General features: G+C 43.5%; 2 protein-coding genes across 13 annotated transcripts in view; both read left to right on the top strand.

Annotated features, from left to right (window-relative positions):
* Nucleotides 1-11,291, top strand: part of CAMTA1 (calmodulin binding transcription activator 1) — a 213,342-nt gene extending 202,051 nt beyond the window's left edge. For 7 of the 10 annotated variants that reach the window (XM_039367852.1, XM_039367851.1, XM_039367858.1 and 4 more), the window contains 4 exons: nucleotides 172-246; nucleotides 2,611-2,641; nucleotides 4,751-4,868; nucleotides 7,421-11,291. In XM_039367852.1, the coding sequence (XP_039223786.1) occupies nucleotides 172-246; nucleotides 2,611-2,641; nucleotides 4,751-4,868; nucleotides 7,421-7,422 (226 nt within the window). In that variant the 3' untranslated portion in view covers nucleotides 7,423-11,291. The remainder of the gene's footprint in view (nucleotides 1-171; nucleotides 247-2,610; nucleotides 2,642-4,750; nucleotides 4,869-7,420) is intronic. The other 3 variants (XM_039367855.1, XM_039367854.1, XM_039367853.1) reach the window with 2 other exon arrangements.
* Nucleotides 11,292-15,231: 3,940 nt separating this feature from the next.
* On the top strand, nucleotides 15,232-25,832 carry LOC120319129 (platelet glycoprotein 4-like). 3 transcript variants are annotated; one of them, XM_039367547.1, is made up of 14 exons: nucleotides 15,232-15,731; nucleotides 16,254-16,477; nucleotides 18,038-18,198; nucleotides 18,614-18,758; nucleotides 19,673-19,855; nucleotides 20,042-20,133; nucleotides 20,868-20,914; nucleotides 21,757-21,826; nucleotides 21,952-22,139; nucleotides 22,788-22,906; nucleotides 23,345-23,418; nucleotides 24,088-24,142; nucleotides 24,751-24,915; nucleotides 25,653-25,832. In XM_039367547.1, the coding sequence occupies exons 2-13, from the start codon at nucleotides 16,358-16,360 to the stop codon at nucleotides 24,913-24,915; spliced, it is 1,419 nt and encodes a 472-aa protein (XP_039223481.1). In that variant the 5' UTR covers nucleotides 15,232-15,731; nucleotides 16,254-16,357; the 3' UTR covers nucleotides 25,653-25,832. The 3 variants fall into 3 exon arrangements, with proteins under 3 accessions (XP_039223481.1, XP_039223482.1, XP_039223483.1); XM_039367548.1 differs by having other exon boundaries at nucleotides 15,294-15,353; XM_039367549.1 differs by lacking the exon at nucleotides 15,232-15,731 and adding an exon at nucleotides 15,786-15,804.
* Nucleotides 25,833-25,866: the final 34 nt, after the last annotated feature.

The following is a 25,866-nucleotide window of genomic DNA, read 5'->3' as shown; positions in this document are numbered from 1 at the left end:
TATGTAAAGAAACATCTGCAAGAAACCAGCCAAGCTCAGAGAGCACCAAGGACCCCTCCCCAACTGTAATTCTTGGCATGCACACACACACACACACACACACACACACACACTAAAGGTTCTGGGTTCTAGTCACCCAACACTTTATGCCTGTCCCTCTCTCTCCCACAGAAGCAGCCTGCTCACCAAGAAACAGGACCAAGCTGCTCGAAAGATCATGCGGTTCTTACAGCGCTGTCGCCACAGGTGAGGCACGTCTAGAGCCCGTTTGGGGGTCTCGGGGGGCTTTCCTAGCAAAGGGGGGGCAGGCTGGAAACACACACAGCCTTTGTGGAAACTGCTTGGACCACAGTCTGTCCATCTGCAAGGGGGATCTAATTTCAGGACACCAGTGTGGATTGCCCAAACTTTGCCCAGAGGCATGATGGTTAAATCTGTGTGTGGAGGTTGTGTATCACAAGGGTGCGCTGCCCATAACACTGGAGGTTTTTAAGAAGAGACTGGACAGCCATTTGACTGGGATGGTGTAGGATCTCCTGTTCAAACGAGGTTGCAGCATCCTGCAGGTGCAGGAAGGCAGTTTTACAACTTTTTGCCCCAAACCCAGCGCTTGCTTCCAATTTTCAGCAAAAATGCCCCATGGTAAACACTGGGCTCACTTAACGACGGTGGCGTTTGCTTAAGGACCAGAAAAGGTTGTACAATCGGGATGGTCGTGTGGGTGGCCCACTTTACAACGATCGCGAGTGTAATGGGAAGACTCCGATGCAGGGAGTCCCCTTGACGTAACCTAGAATTTGGGAGGGATTTCCTGACGGTGAGAACAATTAATCAGTGGAACAGAAGTTGTGGGTGCTCCATCACTGGAGGTTTTCGAGAAGAGACCGGACAACCATTTGTCTGAAATGGACCAGGGTCTCTTGCTTGAGCTGGGGGTTGGACTAGAGGACCTCTAAGGTCCCTTCCGATTCTGTTATTCTATAGGATTTCATGGTGCACATAAAACACAAGGATTTTAGCAAGAAAGCATCGAAGAACAGTAGATGGCAGGATTTCAATATCTCCGGCTTCTGGAGAAAATTTCCGGGGTTCAGGATTTCTGTTCTTTTGAACAGATGTTGGCCAACCAGGAAGTCCTCAGATAAAGCCACAAACATCTGGCAGCTCTGAAGCCCTGCTGGTTCTGCAGGATAGGAGAGCTCCATGAATTTAGGAACCACTCCAGAGAATCTGTTCTCCAGTTGCTATGTCCTACCTAGGTCTTACTATTCTGAGTATAGTCCTGTATTTGAAGCTTCCTTGAGTTGGAGATGGTTTGGTTCCGTCTGGCTGAAAGCCAGGAGAAGTGCTTTGAGCAGGCTGTCCTGAAATAGCTTTAGCTGATAAATGTCTGTTTTTTTAATAGCCAGTTCTGGTACACTGTTATTTTCAATTAGTCATGAATATTTTTGCGTTTAGTTCCTGCTGGGTTGTGGCCCAGAATTTTTCATCTTTGCGATCGCTCGGAGTAAATAGAATGTGTAGCCTGGGCCATCTTCATTTGTCTTTTGGTGGGTAAAATCATATTATTTCATGCATTCCATGGGGGACATTTCTGGATTATTCATATCTGAGGAAGCATGGTAGGTAACCATGCCAGGGTGGAAAACTTCGAGCACAGTGACTTCCTTGCTTTGTTAGTTCTTGCCTCCAGCCGAAAATAAACGTTCGTGAAGTCCACACAGGCCCAAAGAAAACCCAATTTGTGTTTCCAGGGATTAACTGATTGTCTTTCCTGCTGGTGCATCATGGAATACCACAGACTTTTTCTTGAGCATCTAAACATATAATAAGGCTGTACAAATCCTCTCAAGAACATTCCTGAGAATGAGAACAATTAATGGAATAGCTTGCCTCCTGGAGTTGTGGGTGCTCCATTACTGGAGGTTTACAAGAAGAAAGTGGACAATTGTTTGAGTGGGATGGTAGAAAGCTCCTGCCTTGAGCAGAGGGTTGGACTAGAAGACCTTCATGGTCCCTTCCAACTCTAGGAGTCTATGTTCTAGGATATTGGTGCCCATTCTACATTTTCCATGGCACTCAGGTCAGGAGGGTGGTGCTCATTGGCCAGGCTCCATATCTCACCAGGTTGCATAATTCTAATTAAAAGGAAGAGAGAAATGGGAACTTGACATGCTAAAATAGCAAGAGCAATCTTGATGTACACAGGTGTGGACCTGGTCATCTCAGAGAAGAACAGGGGTTACTTGGAATACTGTGTCCAGTTCTGGTCACCATGATGCAAAGAGACTGGGCAACCATTTGACTGGGATGGGATAATATCTCCTACTACTTGAGCAGAGGGTTGGGTGAGAAGACCTCCACGGTCCCTTCCAGACCTAGGATTCTACGTTCGATGACTCAATTTCTCCATACCTCCGTCCCCATAATTGCAAAGTGGTCCCTCAAATGCCCACTCCTCCCCCTCCTTGGTGGGTCCTCGTTGGATAAAAGGTCTCTCTTCCCGCCCAGCCAGACTCTTCTCAAACCTTCTCTTCTAAAAGTCTCTGTTGGTGCCGATAATGCTAATATATGCTAATAGCTCTTTGCTATTGTTTTGCTCATCTGAAGCCCTCTCATGGACCATAGACGGTACAAAAGGGTGAGTTTAGCTGCCTGCTGGACTGTTTCTCTTCCATTTAATATATATCTATATATATCTCAAGATATATATATTTATATGCCTCGGGGTCTCGCTTTCTGCTTGCTTGCATGGGGGCTGCAGCTGAGATGAGAATGCACTGAGTTTTCACATCCCATCGAGTTGCCAAAGCCCAAGGAGACTTAACTCCGTTGCAGCTACTAACCCCCGCTGCTTCCGACAGTGTTCAGGAGGTGCAACAGGTGCATGAAAGGAAAAACGGGCAGCGGGGAATTGGATCTGTCCATCCATCATGGGGGCATGCAGAGAAATGGGGCGGGAAGGAAGGGGATGCAGGAATCTTGTATGGTTTCGGCATCCTTCGGAGCCAGCCTGAATCCGCCAGAACATACAGCATGGAGTTTTGTCAACCATACAGACTACTCATAGTGCGCGGAAATGGCACAAAGCAAGAGGGGACTCGGTTTGGTGGCCAGGCGGGTCAGAATTAATCTCGAGTACTTCTGGGCAGGCGACTGGGCATTGAGTGAGCCAGAGGGAGGGCTAAGACCCTCTTTCTGGTATCCAGAGGATGGGGAGTTGGGTTGGATGGCCAGCTGATGTCCCAAATGGGACAGATCTTGAGGTCTGTTCCTGAGTTCAGACGATCAGCTCGAGAAAGGTGGGGAGGAAGCCGCGTGGACCTATTGGCAGCCACTGTTATTAATACTGGGAGCGCAACTGGGCAGTTCTGGGGAGGCCATGATGGATGTCCATCGGGAAGATTCTCACATGGGGCAGGAAGGCCTTTGCTGTGCATGCAGACTGCCCCCCCGAGTCACACCGTGACATTTCCTGCAACGCCTGGGAGAAGCCTTGGAGAATCAGGTCACCGCCATGTTTTCCCGCAGTCTTCCCCATCACCATTTTCACGGGTTTGCCCACAAACAGAGCAGAGGGGTTGGGAAAAACCATCTCACCGCCATGTTTTCCTGCAGTCTTCCCCATTGCCATGTTCACGGGTTTGCCCACAAACAACGGGTGGCGCAGCAGTTAGGGTGCAGGACTGCAGGCCACTTTAGCTGACTGTGTTCAGCAGGTCAGCGGTTCAAATCTCACCAGCTCAAGGTTGACTCAGCCTTCCATCCTTCCGAGGTAGGTAAAATGAGGACCCAGATTGTTGGGGGCAATGTAAATATACATATATACATTGCTTACTGGTGTACACCGCTTAGAGAGTGCTTGCACTTAAAGCGGTATATAAGTCTCATAAATAAATAAACAGAGCAGACCAGTTGCCTTCCAGTGACTAGCAGCCCAGGTCACCCTCTAGGAGAAACCGGAGAGTTTGTGAAAGTTTCAACCCTATTTTTACTTGTATTAAAACCAAGAAATTTTTATTTATTTATTTATTTGTTCATTCATTCATTCATTGAAAGGGCATCACTTTAAACTGACCGAAGTGACGGTTAAAGTAAGTTTGGGAATCTCATGCTCTGCTCCTTCCATCTTTCTCTATCCCACTTCCTAGCTAGAACATATAACCTAATAATAATCCCAGACAGGGTTGCATCTAGAACCCTCTTTCCAGCTTAGCTTGCATAATTAAATATAGAATCAACCGTCCATTGCTTATGCATGCTACCCCAAACAATGTTTGGGGCAGAGAGAGTCCATTTTAATCTAAAATTGTTGGATTCTTGGGGTCCTCTATGCTTGATTGTTTCTCTAGATGTTTCTATCAGGTAATTGCACCAGTACCTGGGAGAGAAGGACTTGCTGGTGATTTATATATAATAGCTAGCTATGCCAATCTTGGTTGGCATGCGGCTTCTTGGTTAAGTGCAAAAATCCACCCCAGATAAGCAATCAGAAAAGTAATAATACTCTTGTCAAGAACTGTCAAGGAACAAGAATTAAGGAGACATTTCCTGACAGTAAGAACAATTAATCAGACTTGCCTCCAGAAGTTATGGATGCTCCATCATTGGAAGTTTTCAAGAAGAGACTGGAAAGCCATTTGTCCAGAATGGTATAAGGTCTCCTACTTGAGCAGGGGGTTGGACTAGAAGACCTCCGAGGCCCCTTCCAGCCCTATTCTATGTTCTAAGGCATGCTTCATTCTCCCAGGCACTGATGACGTTTCCTAGTCTGGTCATGAAAAGTCCACAGAAGAGCAACCAAGCTCAGAGAACATCAGGAACCCAGTCGTTCAACTCTGAGCATCTAAAATTGTCAAGGGACAACTGTGAGTTAAATTTTCTCTTCTCCTAGTCAGCCGTGTTGTGTGAATGCAAGTATCTAGTGGGCAAGCCTCATCAATCCATCCTCCAAGCTCTCTGCATCGATCAAGTGGCTGAGAAAGCTAGGGAACCATTGCAGGAGAAGCCAGGGTTGAGGAACCTCAAGAGATGTTTCTCCTGCTACTCAGCCGCTGATTGGCTGCGGTATCATGGCAACTGCTAATCTGTCTGGCCAATGAGGAAGGGCCCCATCCTTGCCTCATCCTTGCTCTTCAAAACACCACATGCGATTATTTTCATTTCCACTCGGCCTTCTCTCTTGAGGCCAAGTCTTGGCTCCTGAATCCATAAATAAATAAATATATCTGGCTAAAGCACCAAGGGAAGCCCTATGTGGTGTTCTCCCCAAAATCAGTGGTGCCCAACCTTGACGGCTTTAAGACCTGTGGACTTCAATTCCCAGAATTCCTCAACCGGCTGGGGAATTCTGGGAGTTGAAGTCCACAAGTCTTCCAAGTTGCCATGCTTGGCCATCCCTGGTCTAAACGTTCGTACCAGCCTCGTCTGCGTGAAGTTTTCTTGGGTGCTCTTGACAAGGCGGTTTGTTGCCCAGTCGTGCCCACATCCTGGTAAGTATCTCTCAATCGGAACGAAGTACTTAATCCTGAATCGGCCCTCCTTCTAAAATAATTCTGAATTCTGAGTTGCTTTGGGAGCCGGCCCTTCACCAACGGTTTGGTGTTAGTGAGACAGGGAGTTGTGTTCACACAAGATCAAAGACTACTAAGGCTGCAAGGGACTCTGGAGAGCGCATTTTCAGCCAAGCCTCTGTCTGGGTTCACCTCATGCTAGCTAACCAAATAAGCTAGGTTTGTGCAACTTGTTAATCCAAGATATATTCCATAAATATATATATATTCCTTTCCGGCTGTCGGTTTGGACTTGCTGGTGTGTTTTGTGGGTTGATGGAGCCAGGGTTAATTGTGACATTCAGCATCGCCTCATCGACATACCTCGGGGGGTCTGGTCTGTTTTTAAACTGGGTTGGCTTCCGCTCAGCAATGGTGATCCTTGTCATCCAAGCTTCCCGAATTTTCACAAGCATTCCGGGAAAGACTCGGGGACTTGCCGCCCTCTTGCAAACGTGGAACGTTGGGAGGGTTTGCATGCATTCTCACAACCGGACGACCACCAGTTGGCACCAGCATGAATAGCTTTTCCTTGGCTCGGCGGGCGAGTCCTGTTAATCTTGGTTTGGCATGAGTTGGCATGTCTGATTGAATCCATCCACCATTTGTAGCCCGGCACAGGGGGCTTTGATGGTGGAAAGGCAGGCCTTGCATGGGGGAGCACACCTCCAAAACGCAACGCAAGGGGGGAGGATCCAAAATATGTGACGACCTCACTTTTTTCTTTCTTGGGTAAAACGAGGTCTTCAATTCTGGTTGTCTTTCCCAGTAGGCTTTGCTAGTTCAGGATTCTCCAAGTTTGGCAATTTTACTACTTGTGGACTTCAATTCCCAGAATTCCCCAGCCAGACATGGCTGGGTGAGAAATCCTGAGAGCTGAAGTCCACAAGTCTTAAAGTTGCCAAGTTTGGAGACCCCCTTAATGTAATAAGATGGTTAGCATCAGACAGAAGGGAAACCTCTAGGGTGAACACTGTTGTAGGGCAAAAGGGGAGTGCCATACAGTGGCAGAGTTCACACTAAAGTCTAAACCTAGGTATGGTAGGAGTATTAGGTATGTTCACTGCCTTATGTTATTTATAAAAATAATAAAGATGGGATATAAGTAATAAATTAAAAAGTAAATAAATGTGGTGGTACTGTGAGCACACAGCAAGCTATGAGCACGCTGCAAGCCTGATGTGCAAACAGCCTGGTATGTTTCCCAGTGTCTGTCTGTTTGCTCTCTTGTAATCCCTTTCTCTCCAATGAACGTAAAGACCAAGATAAATTCCCTTTTTGTCAATACTTCTGGGCTAGGATCCTGAGTGGAATTACAAGCCCCCTGGGAAAAGAGTTATATTTTTGCCCTCTGCCTTATGGATTCTTGTAAGCCTCCTAGAATCATGGTACAGTCCTCAATTTACGACCAAGATTGGGATCAGAATTTCCACCGTTAAGCAAAGCGTTTGTTAAGGGATATGTGCCCAATGTAAGGACCCGTCTTTGCCCTAGTCAAGCAAATCACTGAGGTTGTTTAATACTGGAGTGCACATTTGAAGGGTGGGGATGCAGGGTAAAGGAAAGTGCATTGGCGCTCGTGTGACGTCCTGACTTAGCAATCGCTTCGCTTAGCCACAGAGACGCCAATCCCAATTCTTGTCACTAAGTGAGGACTATATTAACGTTCTTGAGAGAAGCTGGTAAATACGTCGCTTGCACTCGTGTTAAAGACAGGTGTTAGAGCAGGGGGTTGGACTAGATGATCTCCAAGGTCCCTTCCAACTTTATTATTATTATTAATATTATTATTATATTTCTAACATTCTTAAGAAAGGGCCCCTTACATCTCCTTCTCCTCCTCTTTTTCTCTTTTTTTGTCTTCTCAGAGCGAAAGACTCGAAAAAGGAACTTGAAGAACGAGACCCCGGTGACGGCAGCATCCCATAGGAGCGCAAGGGGGGGGGGAGCTGTTGTGTTTTCAGACTGTTTCCATTTTTTTTTCTGTTTTCAGCAGAAACATGCAACGACAATTTCAACAAAAAAAATGATTTTGATTATTTAAAAAAACAGAACAAAAAAAAAAACACTTGACTGCTGCAGCCGAGAAAATATCGGCTGTAGGATTTTAACGGTAATGTTTAGTCATTACATTTGCACTTTCACGGACAATTTTTAATTTGTTCAGCAAAAGGCATCTTTGGAACTCAACTCTTTGATTGGATCATCGGGGGTGGGGTGGGCTGGTGGGGAGGGGGGGGAGAAAAGAGCGACACCCGGAAGGCGTTTTTTTCCCATGAGTTTTCTTTCATTCCTCTTCGAAAGGAGTCACGACAAAGCAATCGATTTTATCATGATGGGTTGTTGTTGTTTTGGGGTTTTTTTTGGTCATATAGGGCTGTACTCAAAAAAAAACAACAACGAAAAATCCATGTTGTGGAACTGTACAAATACAATACCAAAAAAAAAACCAAAAAAAAGAAAGAAAAGAGAAAAAAAAATTGCGCAAAAACCACCCACCCTCCCCACGAATCCGAGAACGGCAAAAATTCTGTCGCCCCCCCCCCCTTTTTTTTTTTCCAAGACACATTGTGAATTTTGTCCTTTGGGAATCTCTCGGATCACTTTCTGTCTCGCCTGCTCATTCCACCTCCATCCCTTTCGCTCGTCCATCTTTCCGTTCTTTGTCGAGAACCAACAAAAGGCCGTCAAGGCTGCCACCCTTTCGATCGGCTTTATTTTTTTCACAAAGATATTCCCCCCCCCCACCCAATTTTTGTTTTAATTTTTCCAGGAAGCATCAGTGTTTTTTAAGGCAAACGGGTATTTAATGCGGGGTGGGGTTAGGGTGCCGAGAGAGAATTGGGGTGAACAGCTCAAGCAAACTGTTCCTTTATTGGTGTCTTTTCTCTCTCTCTCTGGAAAGCCTTCAAGTCTATCAACTGCCATATGCACTTCTCATGTTTCGCACTTTATTTTCTGGCCTTACTTCACATAAGATTTTTACTTATTTAATTGCGATGATTTGTAAAGCATTTTTGGTAACGTTGCAGACCTCTCGTCCGACTTAAGTCAAGTGCAGGGTTTGCTAATTGGACAGGACTGATCACCGAAGGGAGAACTGTGGTGCTGCGTTCCGCCCAGTAAAATTTATTCTTTTGGCTACTTCATCAAAAACCAACCAACCAACCAACAAACAAACAAAAAGAAGGAAGAGAAAGAAAGAAAGAAAGAAAGAGAAAGAAAGAAAGAAAGAGAAAGAAAGAAAGAAAGAAAGAAAGAAAGAAAGAAAGAAAGAAAGAAAGAAAGATCAAAATCTAGGCAGTTTCTGTATATAGAGAGAAGGTTAGAAATGGCAATGAAACATAAATATTTGAAGGGGAATATATTGATTAATTGCTAAATATTTTATTCACAAAGGGTCAATAACTTGGCAAGAGAAATTTGCGTATTTGTATAGTTTTGTCTGAATGAACGAGAAAAAAAAGTGTGGATGTTTGTACATATTGTATATATTAAAACAGATGTGCATGAATTCAAGGAGAAAAGAAATGAAAAAAAAGCAAAGCATTAGTGGCTTATGGTCTGTAAAATGAAACAAAAACTTTATTTCACTATAAGAAACTTTATTTTAAATGTTCTTTAGAAGAACATTTTGCTAAAGCATGAATAAACTGCAGAAGCAAAAAGAGCTAATGTATTTAGACTTAGGAAAAAAAGGCAAAGTAACATTACTTTAAAAAAGAGATATGTTTACATTTGATTTTGGCTACCAGGAGTTTTTAAATTTCTTTTAACCTTCTTGGTTATCTTTTTTTTAAAAAAAATTATTTTGTTTCTTATTCTATTTAATTTCTCTCTTTTTTTTTGCCAATGGTGCCAAGTAAAGTGAATGCTAATATTGCTTAACGAAAAAAAAATTAAGTTATTTTGCAAAGCAGATAATCATAAGAATTCAAAATTGTATCTAGATTAACACCATACACTCACTCCGATAAAGAACACTTAGAATGAACATAAAACTTTAAAAAAAAATTAAAAAAATAAAAAGAAATAGTACGAAAGTAGAAAAAAAAAGTTTCACATGTCCATATTTCCTGCTGAAAGTCAGACGATGTACTAAAAATTGCACAAAAAATTTTTAAAGTTTAAAACTGAAAAAAAGAGAGAGAATAATAATAATAAAAAGATGCAAAGGATATGTAGGGGTGTCATGGTATATTTGCTATTTCCAGCGAGAAAGAGAGAGAAAGAGAGAAAGAGCAGCCAAAGAAAACTCTTCAAAATTCATCCTTTTTTTGACAAATTTAAATGCAGTTCGCTGGGAGACCTTGGCACTGTGTGGTTGCAGGCGAGGAAGCTGGAGTCCTCGCTTTGGCTTCCTGAGGTCTTGCGTCGCTTGCTGGGACCAGTTGGCCTTCTGGAAAGCAAATTGGATCTTGCATGATCCCAGTTTCCAGATTCAAATGTTCTATTTGTCTCTGGAGGGCTGGTTGTGAGGACAGGTGAGTCCTCGCCCTTCTGCAAAACATCGCTCAACCTGCAAACGGGGAGACCTCTGGCTTGGCCTGGGATCCTGGTGCCTTCTCTAGCCTTTGCGATTGTTTCCCTCCCTCCCTCTCTCTCTCTCTCTCTCTTTTGAACCACTTCCGTTCACTGCCAGGACCGACCGAGACCCCAGGGGGTTGTGTGGTTGTCTTGCCGTACACGCTCGCTGCTCTGCGGCGGTGGTTGGCCATTTCAACCCGCAAAACGAATCGATCCAGAATCCTTAAACCCCTCCACCCCACGCTGAAGCCACATCAACCACTATGTCAGGGACCTTCTTCAGATGCTCCCTCAACCCTCTCTGGATAGCGGCAGAGACTCCAGTGTCTACTAGGATTGCCACAACATCTGAAGAAGGTCCTTCATGTGTGGCTGACCAGACAGAGGAGAACCCCCAACTTTGGCTGAGCGTTAGCTACTACCTTCCTTTGGATGGACGTGGCTTTTCCTGCCCGTAAGGTTGACCTCAGGAGTGATTGGCAAGCCAGGGTCCTGTTGGCCAGAGAGAGTTGTAGCATCTCAAGGTGTCCCACCATCATTCCTTCCAGATCCAGACTTGACCGGTGGGCAGCCTGTCTTGTGGTGGACCATAGGCTGCCTGCAAGGCGAGTTGACCGCAGGCCCCATGCACCACCACCCGTGCCCATGTCCCAGTTTTGTGGAATTGGTGCCACTCTCTTTGGGCCCGTTCGATGACTGTGTCATGCTTCGGGGCATGTCCCTCCTTGCAGGACTCCGTTGTCAGGATGGTGCCTCAGGTCCCCTCCTGTCCTGAAAACCAGATTGGGGAACCCTCTTGTGTCCCCCCCACACACACAAACAAAATCCGGAATTGCTCCATTGTGTGACTTCGCTTGTGTGAAACGAAGGACTCTGCACGAACGAAATGCAGAATATAACATGAACCCCCTCTGTTGCACGCTTTCGTGGCAGTTCCACACCATAGTTGGTGCCCAAAACGGAGGTGGGGGGGAAGGGGAATCCCTGAGACTTGCATGTAAACCTAGTTATAGATGTCTCCTTTTGTAAGTTTTATTTTTGTAACTCTGCATGTTAAAAAGCATCACTGAACCAATGGATCTGTTGAAGAACTCAACTGCTGGAAATCATGCAAAATGTTTTGAATTGCCCTTAAAATATGGAAAATGTTTTCTGAATGCTTTATATTCTTTCTGCTGTAAATTAAAAAAGAAAAAGAAAAGAAAAAGAAAATTTCCCCCTTTGAAGCATGTGGGCTTTTTGTGGGTTGTGTTGTGGGCTCTCTGCATTGCTGGAGTCTCCGAATCTTGAATAACTTAAATCGTTCTTAATTTGGGGGATGATCTGGATGTTCTCCTGAAACTTCAGGAAGAGTTTCAGTCTGCAAGACCTTTCTTTTATCAAGAGTCCTAGAGATTCTAGAATGTACCTGTGACGTGTTTTACCTGGTAGCAATTTGAGAGGGGCTGGCTTTCACAAAAGCATTTTCTAACTGACACTTGAGCTATTGTCCACCTATTTTGCGTTGGGTCTGCCTTCTGTGTCTTTCAGTCACTGGATCAGTGCATAGGTTAAGTTACTCCTTAAATCAAGTTCCTAGCTTAGTAGATCAGGGGAATGCTGCAGACATAGTTTAACCTGAGCTTGATAAAACCTTAATCTCTTGTGATATTCTCTATAGCACTGATGACATTACCTAATTTGGGTAATGAAACATCTGCAAGAAAACCACCAAGCTCAAAGAGCACCAAGGACTTCTCTCTCACACAAATATTCTCCTTTATTGGTATTCTCCTTAAACTATGGGGTAGACGATACTGCTGTTAAATGAACTCACAGTTGACCAAATGGCCACAGCCAAAGAACACTACTAATTAATGCCTCCGCTTCATTTGGAAGGAAACGTTATGTATAACACAAAAGATTTGTGGGCTGGGCTGATCCACTTTTGGATGAAGGACTTGGAGAAGGGAGTGGAGGGGAGACCTGCAAAGTCCGCAGGTGAGCCCCAAAGCTGGAAAGGCTGATTCTTGAGAAGAGAGAGAGATGTTAGACGAGACAAGCTGTAGTCTTTTCCAGCAGAGGGGTGAAATGCATAGGAAGAAACATCAGTCAAGAATCTGGGTAGGATAAGTTTGGGGAAAGCTGCAAATTTGGCAGAGACAACTGAGAGAAGACAGGACTATCTTTCAACTATCTAAAAAGTGGTTACGCAAAAGGGCAGATTAGTTTCTATTGTCCTGGTGCAGAGAAGAGCAACTAAGATCATTAAAGGCCTGGAGGCTAAAACATACGAAGAACAACGGTTGCAGGAATTGGGGATGGCTAGTCTAGAGAAAAGAAGGACTGGGGGGGGGAGCAACATGATAGCAGTCTTCCAGCATTTGAGGGGCTGCCCCAAAGAAAAGGGGTCCACCTATTCTCCAAAGCCCCTGAAGGCAAAAGACTTGTGGACTTCAACTCCCAGAATTCCTCAGCCAGAGGAGAAGCGAGACGTTTTCACAGGAAAAAAACAAATAAACCAAGAACGCCCGGTTGCCTTTTGAAAAACCATCTTTGTCCCTTGCTACAGGTTGTAAGAAGCAACCGGCCTCAGGCTTCTCCAGTTTTTAAGTTCTTCTAAGATGCCAAACCCATGTCTTGTGTCTTTCCTGTCAGCTCAGCTGAGTGACAGCCAGAGGTGTCAAAGAAGCCAGAACTTTGGCTTTGGAAGGGAGAATGTGACTTTTCTACCTTGACCCAGAGGCTCCCTTTTTCTTGCTGTCTGGATGGAGGAATTGCCTCGGCTGATCACAGGCAGGGAGGGAAGTGGATAAAGGTACCTAAGCAGGCTGGTGAATGAATCATTTTTTCCCCCCAAAGAAACAGATAAACGCACTTGGCCCAGGTCTGGAAATGGCTCCAAGGCACTCACAAGCTGCGAAAGAAAAGGAATGTGTGAAAACAACACCCATTCGATTTTTATCTTAAACTTCTGCGGTCGGAGAGCTAGGCTTCCCTTGCTAAGGTGTAACTCTGCATTATGCAAGCTGCATCAATCTGATAGCAAAAGGTGAGGCTGCTTTGGGAGAAAACCAAGGAGTAGCTGAGTCACAGGGAACACTGCGCCAATGCAAGCGGAGCTCTCGCTGAAACCCCGATTGGCAGCTACCCTAAGGATCCAATTCCAATTAGAGATCGAGTATCAAATTCAAAGAGATTACCAAAGCTTCAGTAAGGCCACACCTGGAATGCCGTATCCAGATTTGGTCAGTCCCCACATTACAAAACAAAGAGGCTGAGACTTTGGGAAAAGTGCAGAGATCAGCAACTAAGATGGTTAAAGGCCTGGAGACTAAAACATACGAAGAATGGCTGCAGGGTTTGGGTATGGAAAAAAGGACTAGGGGGGAACAGAATAGCAGTGTTCCAGTATTAGAGGGGCTACTCCAAAGAAGAGGGGGGGGGGAAACAAGTTATTCTCCAAAGCACCAGAAAGCAAAGTAAGAAACAACGGATGGAAACCAATCAAGGAGAGAAGCAATCTGGAATTAAAGAGAAATTTCCTGACAGTGAGGACAATTAACCAGTGGAACAGAAGTTGTGGATGCTCCATTCCTGGAGGTTTTTAAGAAGAGATTGGACAACACTTTTGTCTAGAATGGTATGGGGTCTCCTTCAGCAGGGGGCTGGACTAGAAGACCCACAAAATCCCTCCCAACTCTGTTATTCTGTATGTTTCTTTGATGAACTCTGCAGGATTAATTAGAATTGGAATGGTGGAGTGAAACCTGAATGGTGCAACGTGTCTGCAGACATCTGTCTTTTCCTATATTTGATAGGTTCATCCAAGAAAGCATTTTTACGATTGCTGGTTGCTGACCAAAATTAGCCAAAAAAGAGGAAGTTATTTTATTTCACTTATTTTATTCAAACTTACAGCAGCTTATTTTAAGGATGGCAGCTATTCCAACCTATTAATTCCAGGTTGCTTCTCTCCTAGATTGGTTTCCATCCGTTGCTTCTTGTCTTGCCTTCAAGTGCTTTGGAGAATAAATCAGAATGACAAAGTTGGAAGGGACCTTGGAGGTCTTCTAATCTAACCCCCTGCTCAAGCAGGAGACCCTAGGCCATGTCGGACAAATGATTGGAACTTTTGATGAACAATAAAGGTGAATGTTAAAGCACAGTTGAAGTTATTTGATGGTGTTATTCACTTGCTGTTGTTTTCCCACAACAATCTCGTGACCTGGGTTAGGCCAAGAAGTGGTTTGGCCCAAGGATACCTTCATTACTTCACGTGTGACTGTTGGTTGTTGTTGTTTTTTTTTTTTATGAGCAACAATTTCCAAATACGTTTTGTTAGGAGCAGCCAACGCTCACAGCTGTAGATTTGTAAAATAAAAATTCACACCAGTAGGTGTGGCACAACAAATCAAGAACGACACACTGCAAAGAATGTCCTGTGATAAGCAGAATAACAAGAGCTGGAGGGGACCTCGGAGGTCTTCTAGTCCAGCCCCCTGCTCAGGCAAGAGACCCTACACTATTTCAATCAATCAGAAGAAGAGCTGGAAGAGACCTTGGAGGTCTTCTAGTCCAGCCTCCTGCTCAGGCAGGAGATCCTATGCCTCTTGAAGATCTCCAGTGTTGGAGCACCCACAATTTCTGGAGGCAAGTCGTTCCACTGGTTAAAGTGTTCTCACCACTGGGAATTTTCTCCTTAGTTCTAGGTTGCTTCTCTCCTTGATTAATTACCATCCATTATTTCTCGTCTTGCCTTCCGGTGCTTTGGAGAATAGGTTGAGCCCCTCTTGAAACTGGGAAAAGGGACTTATGGCTGTTTTTCACCCTTACGACCTTCGTAGCATCTCCGTGATCACCATTCAGAAGCTGGGCAACTGGTTGATACTTATCACCGGCGCTGCGTCGTTATCCCCTTTTTTGCAACCTTCTCACAAAGCCAATGGGGAAGGCAGATTCACTTAACAACCGGGTGCTTCCCTTGACAACACTGGCCAGGAAGGACCTAAAATGCAGCAAAGCTTAATCTATGTCTCGTTGAACGGCAGAAATGTTGGGCTCCCTTGTGGCTGTAAGTGTGAAGGACCGCCTGCCTTCTTCTGCCTTTCCTAGCTGTGATCACATCAGCTGCTTCGTATTCGGTGTTACCTCCCAGAGCCTTTCCTTTTTCCCTCCCACATACAGTGGGAATTGCAGTGCCTGCCGAACACGGACAAACGGGATTAGCCAACTTCTTTCCTCACTCAAACTTGCTTCCTTGGAATTTCCAATACCTACTTAGATAACTTCAGGGTTAGTTCAGAACAAGTGTACTCCTGGCTGCGTTCAACGTTTCCGTGCTCTTGCTTTCTTTTTCTGACTTTGAAGATAAAAGGAGAAGATTGGGTCTGTCCCGGGCCATTTCAGTACTTCTTGATCTCCGGAGACATTTTGATTGATTGATTGATTTATTAAAAAAAAAACACTAAGGCTGATGAAAGATCTGCTGGACTCTTGAAACACTGGTCTAACAACACTACCCTGAACTTTTTGCAGAGTTATTACAGCAGCTTCTTTTCTCTGTGAATAAGGATTCGACAGAGCAGCTTCCGGTCTTTCTTTCTTTTTCTTTGTTTTTTTGTGCTGATTTTAGCTTTCACTTCTCTACAATTCCTGCAGAAGTTCCTCCAGGTTAGTTTGCGTCTTCGGATAGTTGCAAAAATACGCTAGGTTTGGGGGTTATCCTAAAGCAGCAGTTGGATGGGTGAGTAGGAAGGAGCTGCTAAAATTGAACCTATTTGTGTACGACTTTGTCTACTATTTTCACTATGCCTGTTGGGTACCTGGGGCTGCAGCCACAATAAGACCGGTGTAGATGGACAGCTCAAAGCCGAACATATTCATTACAAAGGAAAGAGATATTCATATGATCGATCAATCAGAAAAGAGCAGGAAGGGCACTTGGAGGTCTTCTAGTCCAGCCCCCTGCTCGAGCAGGAGGCCCTGGACCATTTCAATCAATCAATCAATCAGAATAGAGCTGGAAGGGACCTTGGAGGTCTTCTAGTCCAACCCCCTGTTCAAGCAGGAGAACTTTTACCGTCTCAGACAAATGACTGTCTAGCTTGTTCTTAAGGAGCATGAAGTGAGCTTCCGGGGGATTCTTTACGATGCCGTGTTTGCTACTTCTATCTCTTTCGGAAAACTGCTTAGGTCTCCGCGATACGGATTCGGAGGAAGCTTCAGAATAAGGGAACCACGAGGGGTCCAAGAAGCAGGAGGAGCAGACGCAACGACCCGCAACTGTGTGAAGAAGCATGAGGTGTAATCAGAGTTGTGGCTTGCTGACCGTGGCAGCCATCGGAGCGTTGCTGGCTGTCTTTGGGGGGATTCTGATTCCGGTTGGGAATCATTTCATTGAGAAGACAATAAAAAAGGTAAGAGACGCCTGTAATTCCTGCATTTTGCCTTGCTTTCTTCTCAACATTTGCATGACATAAGCCAACATTGGGCAAAGATATAGATCTAAATCCTCTTTATGGGAGACATTTCTTTTTTTCACGAATGAAGGCGAATATACATGACCCAGGATAATTTCTTTTTCTTTAAAACAAATAATAAATCCACTAGGTTCTCCTCAAAACACGGGCATGAAAAGGAGAAAGATTTGTGCAGAAGTTCTGTAGATTTTGAGTTCATGCTGGATCACAAGCTGGATCACAAGCTTTTGGAGAGAGAGTTGAAACACTGCCTATGAGAATTATGCCTCCGATAGCATTTAAATATTACACCATAGGAAACAGCTTAGTAAAATGAAGTTCTTCCTGTATCTACGGGACACCCACCCTGCTTCCAAAATGCTGAGGTTCTGGTATCTGAATTACAAAGCCTGACTCCTCTTCAGTTATAATATGATGCTTCAACTTGGAGAGAGACGTGGCTTATGGAGCTGACTGGTTAAAACTTGCAATCAAAATTAATAGACTAACAGAATTTCACAAACTGAGGCAAGAGAAAGCCCTCGGGATGGGGGCGGCAGCACCAAAAGCCAACATAATCCCTGGTTATATAAACAAACGTAGAATCAAAATCCCGTGAAGTATTAGTACTGCTTTATAAAGCCTTAGTAAGGCCACACCTTTAATCTTCAGTGTTAAGTCTACCCATTTCTGCACAGTCCAGTATTTTCTTGATTGTCTCTTCAGACGGTGTTTCTTCGTTTTTCCAGTACTGAGCAGATGCAATTCTTGCTGCTGTTTATACATCCGTACATCGTTTTGTTTCTGATGGGAAAGCATTCTGATCATTTTGTTAAAAAGGGTAATTCTGTTGAAAAGTGAGGATAGCCTGATAGTTCCTGAGTATTCAAGTCGGGAATAAGTATGTGTGTGTGTGTGTGTGTGTGTGTGTGTGTGTGTGTGTGTGTGTATATATATATATATATATATATATATATATATATATATATATATATAGAGAGAGAGAGAGAGAGAGAGAGAGAGAGAGAGAGAGAGAGAATGCTGTATGTTACACCTTGTTGCCCAAATATGGGAGAGAGAAATCTTTTGCATTTGAGAGAAATCCAAATTTTAGAAATATATATATATATATAGAAAGAGAGAGAGAGAGAGAGAGAGAGAGAGAGAGAGAGCGCAATAACCACGATTAGGGGACTGGAGGCTAAAACATACAATATGGAATATGGGCTGGGTTGTAATTTGAGGATTATCTGTATGCTCTGAAGAAAAACACAACCAAAAGGGCATAGAAATTTGCTTCCTTAGATACCTGTTTAAGTTTTTCAAAAATGTTGTGTGTTCTACCCTTCCCGCACCTCACTTTTGCTAATAAAAATAACACCTAGTTCAAATGTCACTCGTCCATAAACACTTGAGGAGGTTTTCCAGGAAACTTTATCCAGAATAGAAAACATGTCTATTCTGACTTAGGAAGAAAAAAAAAACATATTAAAATGTCGTTCTTATTCCTCTTTACAGGAAGCTGCCATTGAAAATGGCACCATCGCCTACGAGAATTGGATTGTTCCTGGGTGTCCCATTTACCGACAGATTTGGGTTTTCGATGTACAGAACCCAGAGGAGGTGATGGAGAAGGGTTCTGCTCCAATACTTGAGCAGAAAGGCCCGTACACTTACAGGTAGGTGAAGACCTAAGGACCAGGATGTCTTGAGGACATGGAAGAGGGATTAGAAAGCAAACAGAGAGACTTTATTGAGTTGGGAGAGGAATGGAAAGGAATAGAATAGAATAGAATAGAATAGAATAGAATAGAATAGAATAGAATAGAATAGAATAGAATAGAATAGAATAGAAGAATAAATGGAATGGAATGGAATGGAATAGACCAGAATGGAGAAATGTAGAGTAGAGTAGAGTAGAGTAGAGTAGAGTAGAGTAGAGTAGAGTAGAGTAGAGTATAGAGTAGAGTAGAATAGAAGAAGAATGGAATGGAATGGAATGGAATAGAATAGAATAGAATAGAATAGAATAGAATAGAATAGAATAGAATGTTCTGCCGGTTAAATTGTTCTGGACTCTCTTTTTTCTTCAAGGATGCGATACATGCCCAAAGAAAACATCACTGAACATGAAGATGGCACTCTGTCTTACCTCCAGCCAAATATTATGCTTTTTCAACCCAATATGTCAGTTGGGCCGGAAAGTGACACGGTCACCACCGTCAACTTTGCAGTTGTGGTAAGCAAGCTCCCTTAAGGTTTCTCACATCTGAATATTAAATTGTAAAAATAAATCAATAAAATTTGGGTACAGAATAGAATAGAGCTGGAAGAGACCTTGGAGGTCTTCTAGTTCCACCCCTTGCTCAGGCAGGAGACCCTATATCATTTCAGACAAGTGTCTGTCCAGTCTCTTCTTAAAAGCCCCCAGTGATGGAGCACCCACAACTTCTGGTGGCAAGCACTTCCATTGGTTAATTGTCCTCACTGTTAGGAAATTTCTCCTTAATTCCAGGTTGCGTCTCTCCTTGATTAGTTTCCATCCATTGTTTCGTATCCTGCTTTCTGGTGCTTTGGAAAATAGGTTGACCCCCCCCTCTTCTTTGGGGCAGCCCCCCAAATACTGGAAGACTCCTATCATGTCCCCCCTTATCCTTCTTTTCTCTAGATTGGCCATTCCCAATTCCTGCAGCCATTCTTCATATGTTTAGTCCCCAGGCCTTTAATCATCTTAGTTGCTCTTCTCTGCACTTTTTCCAAAGTCTCAGCATCTTTTTTTTGTAGTGTGGGGACCAAAACTGGATGCAGGATTCCAAATGGTGTGGCCTTACTAAGGCTTTATAAAGCGGTACTAATACTTCATGTGATTTTGATTCTATGCCTCTGTTTACACAACCAAGGATTGTGTTAGCTTTTTTGGCTGCTGTTGCACACGGCTGGCTCATGTTTAAGGGATTGTCCACTGGGATTCCAAGGTCCCTCTCACGGTGACTGTTTTTGAGCCTTGTTTTGCCTAGTTTTACAGCATGTGCCGAGGTTCCAAACATTAACATATTTTGTGATTTGATCACATATAAAACTTAATTCAAGGCTGTTTGTGTTGATTTGCACTCCGGTGTCTAAAAGTTATGGGCATATTGGTATTTGTTGCAGGCTGCCCCGGCTTTGTTTAAAAGTGTTCTTATTCAAGCCTTGATGAATATCTGGATAAAATCGTCAAAATCAAAATTCCTCCAGACTAGAACAGTGAAAGAAATACTTTGGGGTTATGAAGATCCTTTCTTGAAAAAAATCCCAATCGTAAAATTGGATAAATTCGTTGGAGTATTCTATCCTGTAAGTATGAACTCAGAGGGGGAAAAATCAATTGCTTGCGATTCAGAAAATGAAGAACGTTAAACATAACTGAGGCTTGGTACAGCAGATTTTAAAACACTAAAAAAAAATCATTCTTAATGTTGAAGCTGGGTTGGATCGAAAATTAATTTTCTGTTCTCTCTCTCTCTTTTTTTCTCCTTCAAGTATAATAAAACAGTCGATGGCCCTTACCGAATTTATACTGGGAAAGACGATATAAACAAGAAAGGAACTATCCTGACTTTTAATAATAGCAGGTATCATATCTTGGGGAAAATATAGCTTTATTCATTCATTCATTCATTCAGTCATTCGTTTATTTATTTATATACAAAATCTACAGTTTAATTAAGCAGTCTGTTCTATTTGGTGAACTCTTGCAGCATCACCTTCCTTAAAAAACATCCCAGGGCAGTTGCAGAATATGCTAAGCACAGAGAGATGCGCCGATTGTCATATTGTATAGTCCTTGACTTACGACATTCGAGCCTGGAATTTATGTTGCTAAGGGAGAAATTTGTTAAGTGATTTTTTTTTGCCCCATTTTACAACCTTTCCGGCATGTTCGTTAAGTGAGTCCCTCCAAGTGTTAAATGAGTTGCACGGTTGTTTAAGAGAATCCAGCTTCCCTCATTAGTTTGCCAGTCAGAAGGTCGCGAAAGGGAATCACGTCACCCTGGGAGATGCTGCGACCATCGTAAATACGAGTTGGTTGCTGAGCATCCAGATTTTGACCACATGACCGCGGGGATGCTGCGATGGTCGTTAAGTATGAAAAATGGCCATAACTCACTTTTTTCAGTGACTTTTTAATCTCTGAACGAATTCAATATGCCGAGGACTATCTGTATAAGAAACCTTGGGATTAAAATATCTACTCTCCCCGTGAATCGGTTTAATTCTCAAACTTTCCTTGGATTCAGAGGGCTAAGAAAACTGCGTGGCATCATCTCAGCTGTATCTTATTTTTCTTTTTCTCTTTTCTCCAAAGGACCCTTCACTACTTTAAGAGCTATTGTGACATGATCAATGGCACTGGTAAGGATGTCAGTGGAGCTAAGTATGAAATGTCTATTTATGCCTAGAACACACACAGTTCATTTTGGCATGTATTAAAAAACACGCCAGGTTGGGAACTGAAGCCCAGGTTGGAAAACACCTAAGGATCCCACCTCCAACAAATTTAAAAAAATAAATAAAAATAAAACCGTGCCACTGCTTTTTTGCCCCATCAAAATGAAGGGTAGGAGAAAGTTTGAAGTTTATGGAAAAAAAGAAAGATGCATGGATTTCAGGGGCAAAGTTCTCAAGAAAACAGTGGTCCATTTGTTAGGGCAGGGAAAAAGTTGGCTGCAATTACTATACTAAAACAAGTTGTGAGAATAGAGTAGAGTAGAGTAAAATAATGAAGAATAGACTAGAGTAGAATAGAATAGAATAATGAAGAATAGACTAGAATAAACTAGAATAGAGTAGAATAATGAAGAATAGACTAGAATAAACTAGAATAGAGTAGAATAATGAATAGAGTAGAGTAGAGTAGAGTAGAAGAATAGAATAGAATAGAATAGAATAGAATAGAATAGAATAGAATAGAATAGAATAGAATAGAATAGAACAGAATAGAATAGAACAGAACAGAGGAATAAAGAATAGAATAGAATAGAGTAGAAGAATAGAATAGAATAGAATAGAATAGAATAGAATAGATTGCTATTGTCACTTTGAATGTGCACTAATTGGCATACATCAAAATGAAATTTCGTTGCATTCAGCTCTCAAAGGGTCACCACCTCCGAAAGACACTACATAAATATGACCAAAATAAATAGAGTTGCGAGGCTCCCAACTCACAAGATGCTCTGATTGTTAACTCACAGATGCGTCCTCGTTCCACCCTTTTGTCAGCAAGAGTGAACAGCTGTACTTCTTTTCCTCGGATGCTTGCAGGTAAAAGGGGTTACTTAAAAATACTCTTGTCAGGGGGATTTTTGTGGAACCAAAAACAAAAAAAAAACACAACCCCCCCCCAAAAAACTGCTATTCTCTCCACACGTCTTATTTTTATGATGCAGGTCAGTCTCCGCCAGATTTGACAGGGAGGAGACTGTGAAAGGCATCTTGCTTTATCGCTTCAGCATCCCTCCGTCGGCTTTTGCCTCAAGCCTTACCAACCCTGACAATATCTGCTTTTGCACGGACAAGGAGATAAGTATGAACTGTACAACACGTGGAGTTCTGGATATCAGCTCCTGCAAACAAGTTAAGTGGGGACGAAAAAAAGGGGGCTAAGGAAGTCTTGTTTAGACCCAGAGCGGAATAGGTGGGATCCTTACGTGGCTAGAGTGAGTGAATCACTGCAGTTGGTGGCTTACCCATTGACTTTAGAATAGAACAGAACAGAACAGAATAAATAGGGGTAGAGTAAGAATAGGATAGGAGTAAGAACAGAACAGAACAGAACAGAATAGAATAGGATGGGGTCCAGCCAGAGTTTGAAAGCTCAGAAAATTTATTTATTTATGAGACTTATATACCGCTTTAAGTGCAAGCACTCTCTAAGCAGTGTACACCAGTAAGCAATGTATATATATATATTTACATTGCCCCCAACAATCTGGGTCCTCACTTTACCTACCCCGGAAGGATGGAAGGCTGAGTCAACCATGAGCCGGTGAGATTTGAACCGCTGACCTGCTGAACACAGTCAGCTAAAGTGGCCTGCAGTACTGCACTCTAACTGCTGCGCCACCACTGGTCCAGATTGGAGCCCGCAACATTATCTTGGGACGTTTTATTATATTCGCCTTCGCTCGTGACATCCGCAGTTTTCCATTCGGCTTCACTAAGAGATGGGGATTTTTGCAATCCGCGTTGCAAACTCTCTTTATTTCCCCTTTTCCTTCCACAGGTAAACCTGTCTACCTCTCCATGCCCCACTTCCTGTCCGGAAGTAAGATACTTTTTCAATTTGTGAAAGGGATGAAGCCAAGCGTGGAAGAACACACCACCTTTCTGGATGTGGAACCGGTAGGGAACCAGGATCTGACTCCGCTTTAAGACCGAAATCAAAGCCAGATCCACGGCCATCTTGGTCGTAAAAGGGGACCCTCGGAGTTAATTTTGGGGTTTGCGCACTGAGGGGCACCAAAGCTTTCTCCTAGTTCGATCAGTCTGCCGGTGGGGTGAAGATTCTCATCAGCCTGTACGGGTGCCCCCCCCCCCGATTTTTGTTGCTAAGTGAGACATTCCTTAAGTGAAGTCTGCCCCCGTTGTACGACCTTTCCATTTAAATTAATTGCAGATTGAGTCCTTGAAACAAGCAGACTTCTGGGCTGTTGAGAATCCACCAATGCTGGCTTAACCCTTCCCAACCCAGCATCCAAATGCATTATTTCTCTCTTGAATGCTGCTGATCCTTGATTATACCCCCCATTTGCAAAGTTCACGGCATTTGTTTGGTTTTAGGTCACAGGATTTACCTTGAGCTTTTCCAAAAGGTTGCAGATTAATCTACTGGTGAGACCAAATTCAAAAATCGCGTAAGTCGGGGCTGTTATTATTCCCCCCCCCCCAATTGGGGAAACGTTGGCCGATGGATGGTTTGTTCTACAGGGATGCTTATCGGGAATAGTGGCTTATGGGCAACCGCATCACGGGGTGAAAATCTGCAAGATGGCAGGCCAGTCCAGAGAATAGGAGGATTATGGGTGACCTGAAGCAGTATTCCAGTATTTGAGGGGCTGCCACAAGGAAAAGGGGGATCAACTTATTCTCCAAAACCCCTGAAGGCAGCACAAGAAGCAACGGGTGGAAACTAATCAAGGAGAGAAGCAACCTGGAACTAAGGAGGAATTTCCTGACAGTGAGGACAATTAATCAGTGGAACAGCTTGCCACCAGAAGTTGTGGGTGGTCCATCACTGGAGGTTTTTAAGAAGAGACTAGACAGCAACCTGTCTGGAATGGTCTAGGGTCTCCTGCTTGAGCAGGGGGTTGGACTAGAAGACCTCCAAGGTCCCTTCCAGCTCTATTCTGGTTAATTGATTCCCATCCACATTACAGACAAGGCTTCATCTATGTATGTGTGTATGTATGTATATGTATGTGTGTGTTAGCCATTTTTTGCATTCTTAAAAGACAGCTGCCCCAATCGGAGCTGTTTTAATGTCGCTGCTTTCTCCCTTCCCCCCCCATTTTTCTTTTCCACAGAGCACTAAAAAACATCAAGCATTTCTTTTACTTTCCTATTCTGTGGCTGAACGAGGTGAGTAGGTTTGCATTTTTCTGTCGTCGTGATCTTTCCTTTTCAGTTGGGTTCTTTGGACCCATCTGGGAATCCCTGGCGATTGAACCAGCTAAATAAAGGGAAGGCCTGGAAATGATCGCCGATCCACCACGGAGGGACCGACAGCTGGTTCCCCACTCTCAAGAGCTGGGGAGAAGCAACAGAGGGCCTGTCCTGAACTGGTCCTGGTTTCCTCTGAAAGGAAACCCAGTAGAAAACTACTTCTGGGGTTATTGGTTCTCTCTTTTCCCAGTCTCCACGGCTTCCCACCCCGTCAACCTCTCAACCCTGTTAGGTGGAAAGAAGCAAGAACGCTCTGGGCCAGGGGTCTTCAGACTTGGTCCTTTGATGACTTGTGGACCTCAGCTCCCAGAATTCCTCAGCCAGTGTGCACGCTGGCTGAGGAATTCTGGGAGTTGAAGTCCACAAGTCATCAAAGGGCCAAGTTTGAAGACCCCTTCTCTAGATGGTTTCCATCTGGAGGGTGCAAAGTCATCTTTAGCCACCAGCAGACGTTGCTTTGATTTTTTTTTTCTTGCCTTTATGCCACATTATTCACTTTCTTCTTCTTCTTCTTCTTTCCCCAGACGGCTACGATCGATGATGAGAAAGCAGATTTTTTCCGATCAAAAGTGACCAACAAGATCAAGTTGCTGTACTTCCTTCAATGGGCCCTAATTATCATTGGTTCTCTAATGTTCCTGGGCATCCTAATTGTCTTTTTCATGTGCAAAGACAAGAGACCTAAATGAGTAAGTGAGGTTTAGAATTAAGGTCTCTAATTAACTCATTAGTTTGGAAGGAGTTCTCAGCTCCACCAGATTCTTGGTGGCGTGGGACCTTAAAAATAGCGAGTAGCAAGAAAAGAGGAAGGGAACAATGTAGTTGCAGGCAACCATTCCAGCTAACAGGTAATGTTCTACAAGAGCTTCAAATCCAGGCAAATTTTCAAACATACAGAATTTTGGACAGCTTCCGTTGTGCAAGGCAGGTGCCCTGTCCTAAATTGCCATTTCTTAGCAATTTTGTTTTTAACAGTTGTGTTTGTGAGTGTCAACGCTCACCTCTTCGCTCCATGCATACATAACAGAGGCTAGAAACGCTTCTTCGACTTAAACAACAGCCAGCTGTGTGCGGCGGCAGCCCAAAAAGCAAACACAATCGGTTGTGTAAACAGAGGCACGGAATCAAAATCACGTGAAGTATTCGTAGTGCTATATAAAGGCCACATCTGGAATACTGCCTCCAGTTTTGGTCCCCACATTACAAAAAAAAAAAAATGTTGAGACTTTGGAAAAAGCGCAAAGAAGAGCAACTAAGATGATTCAGGCTAAAACATCTGTTGAAAATTGAGAACTACCTGTAATAATACAGAGAGGGGATCTTGGCTGCCAAGATGCATTTCAGTAGAAATTTAATTCTCAAATGAATCATCCAACAATTTTGGATTTATCTGACTCACATGTAGTTTTTTTTTTTCTTTTCTCAGCCTGTCTGGTGAAAGCAACCATTTCTTCCAGTTTCATGCAGAGAGCGGAGCATTGTCTTCCTAGAGTCATTTTGGGTTGTGCTCTTAAATATTGTAATATGGACAGACAGGTGAAGGATAAGGTTTTATTTTATCCTGTCCTCAATAAAACAACAATATCTTTTGTTATTTTTGTGATAATCGCAGAGTCACTGTGTATGAGAATGGCCAGAAT

The sequence above is a fragment of the Crotalus tigris genome, unplaced genomic scaffold (genome assembly GCF_016545835.1).
Source record: "Crotalus tigris isolate CLP2741 ecotype Arizona unplaced genomic scaffold, ASM1654583v1 scf7180000020588.15403103151:6194809, whole genome shotgun sequence".
Classification (NCBI taxonomy): Eukaryota; Metazoa; Chordata; class Lepidosauria; order Squamata; family Viperidae; genus Crotalus; species Crotalus tigris.
This window is presented reverse-complemented; position numbering and strand designations above follow the sequence as displayed.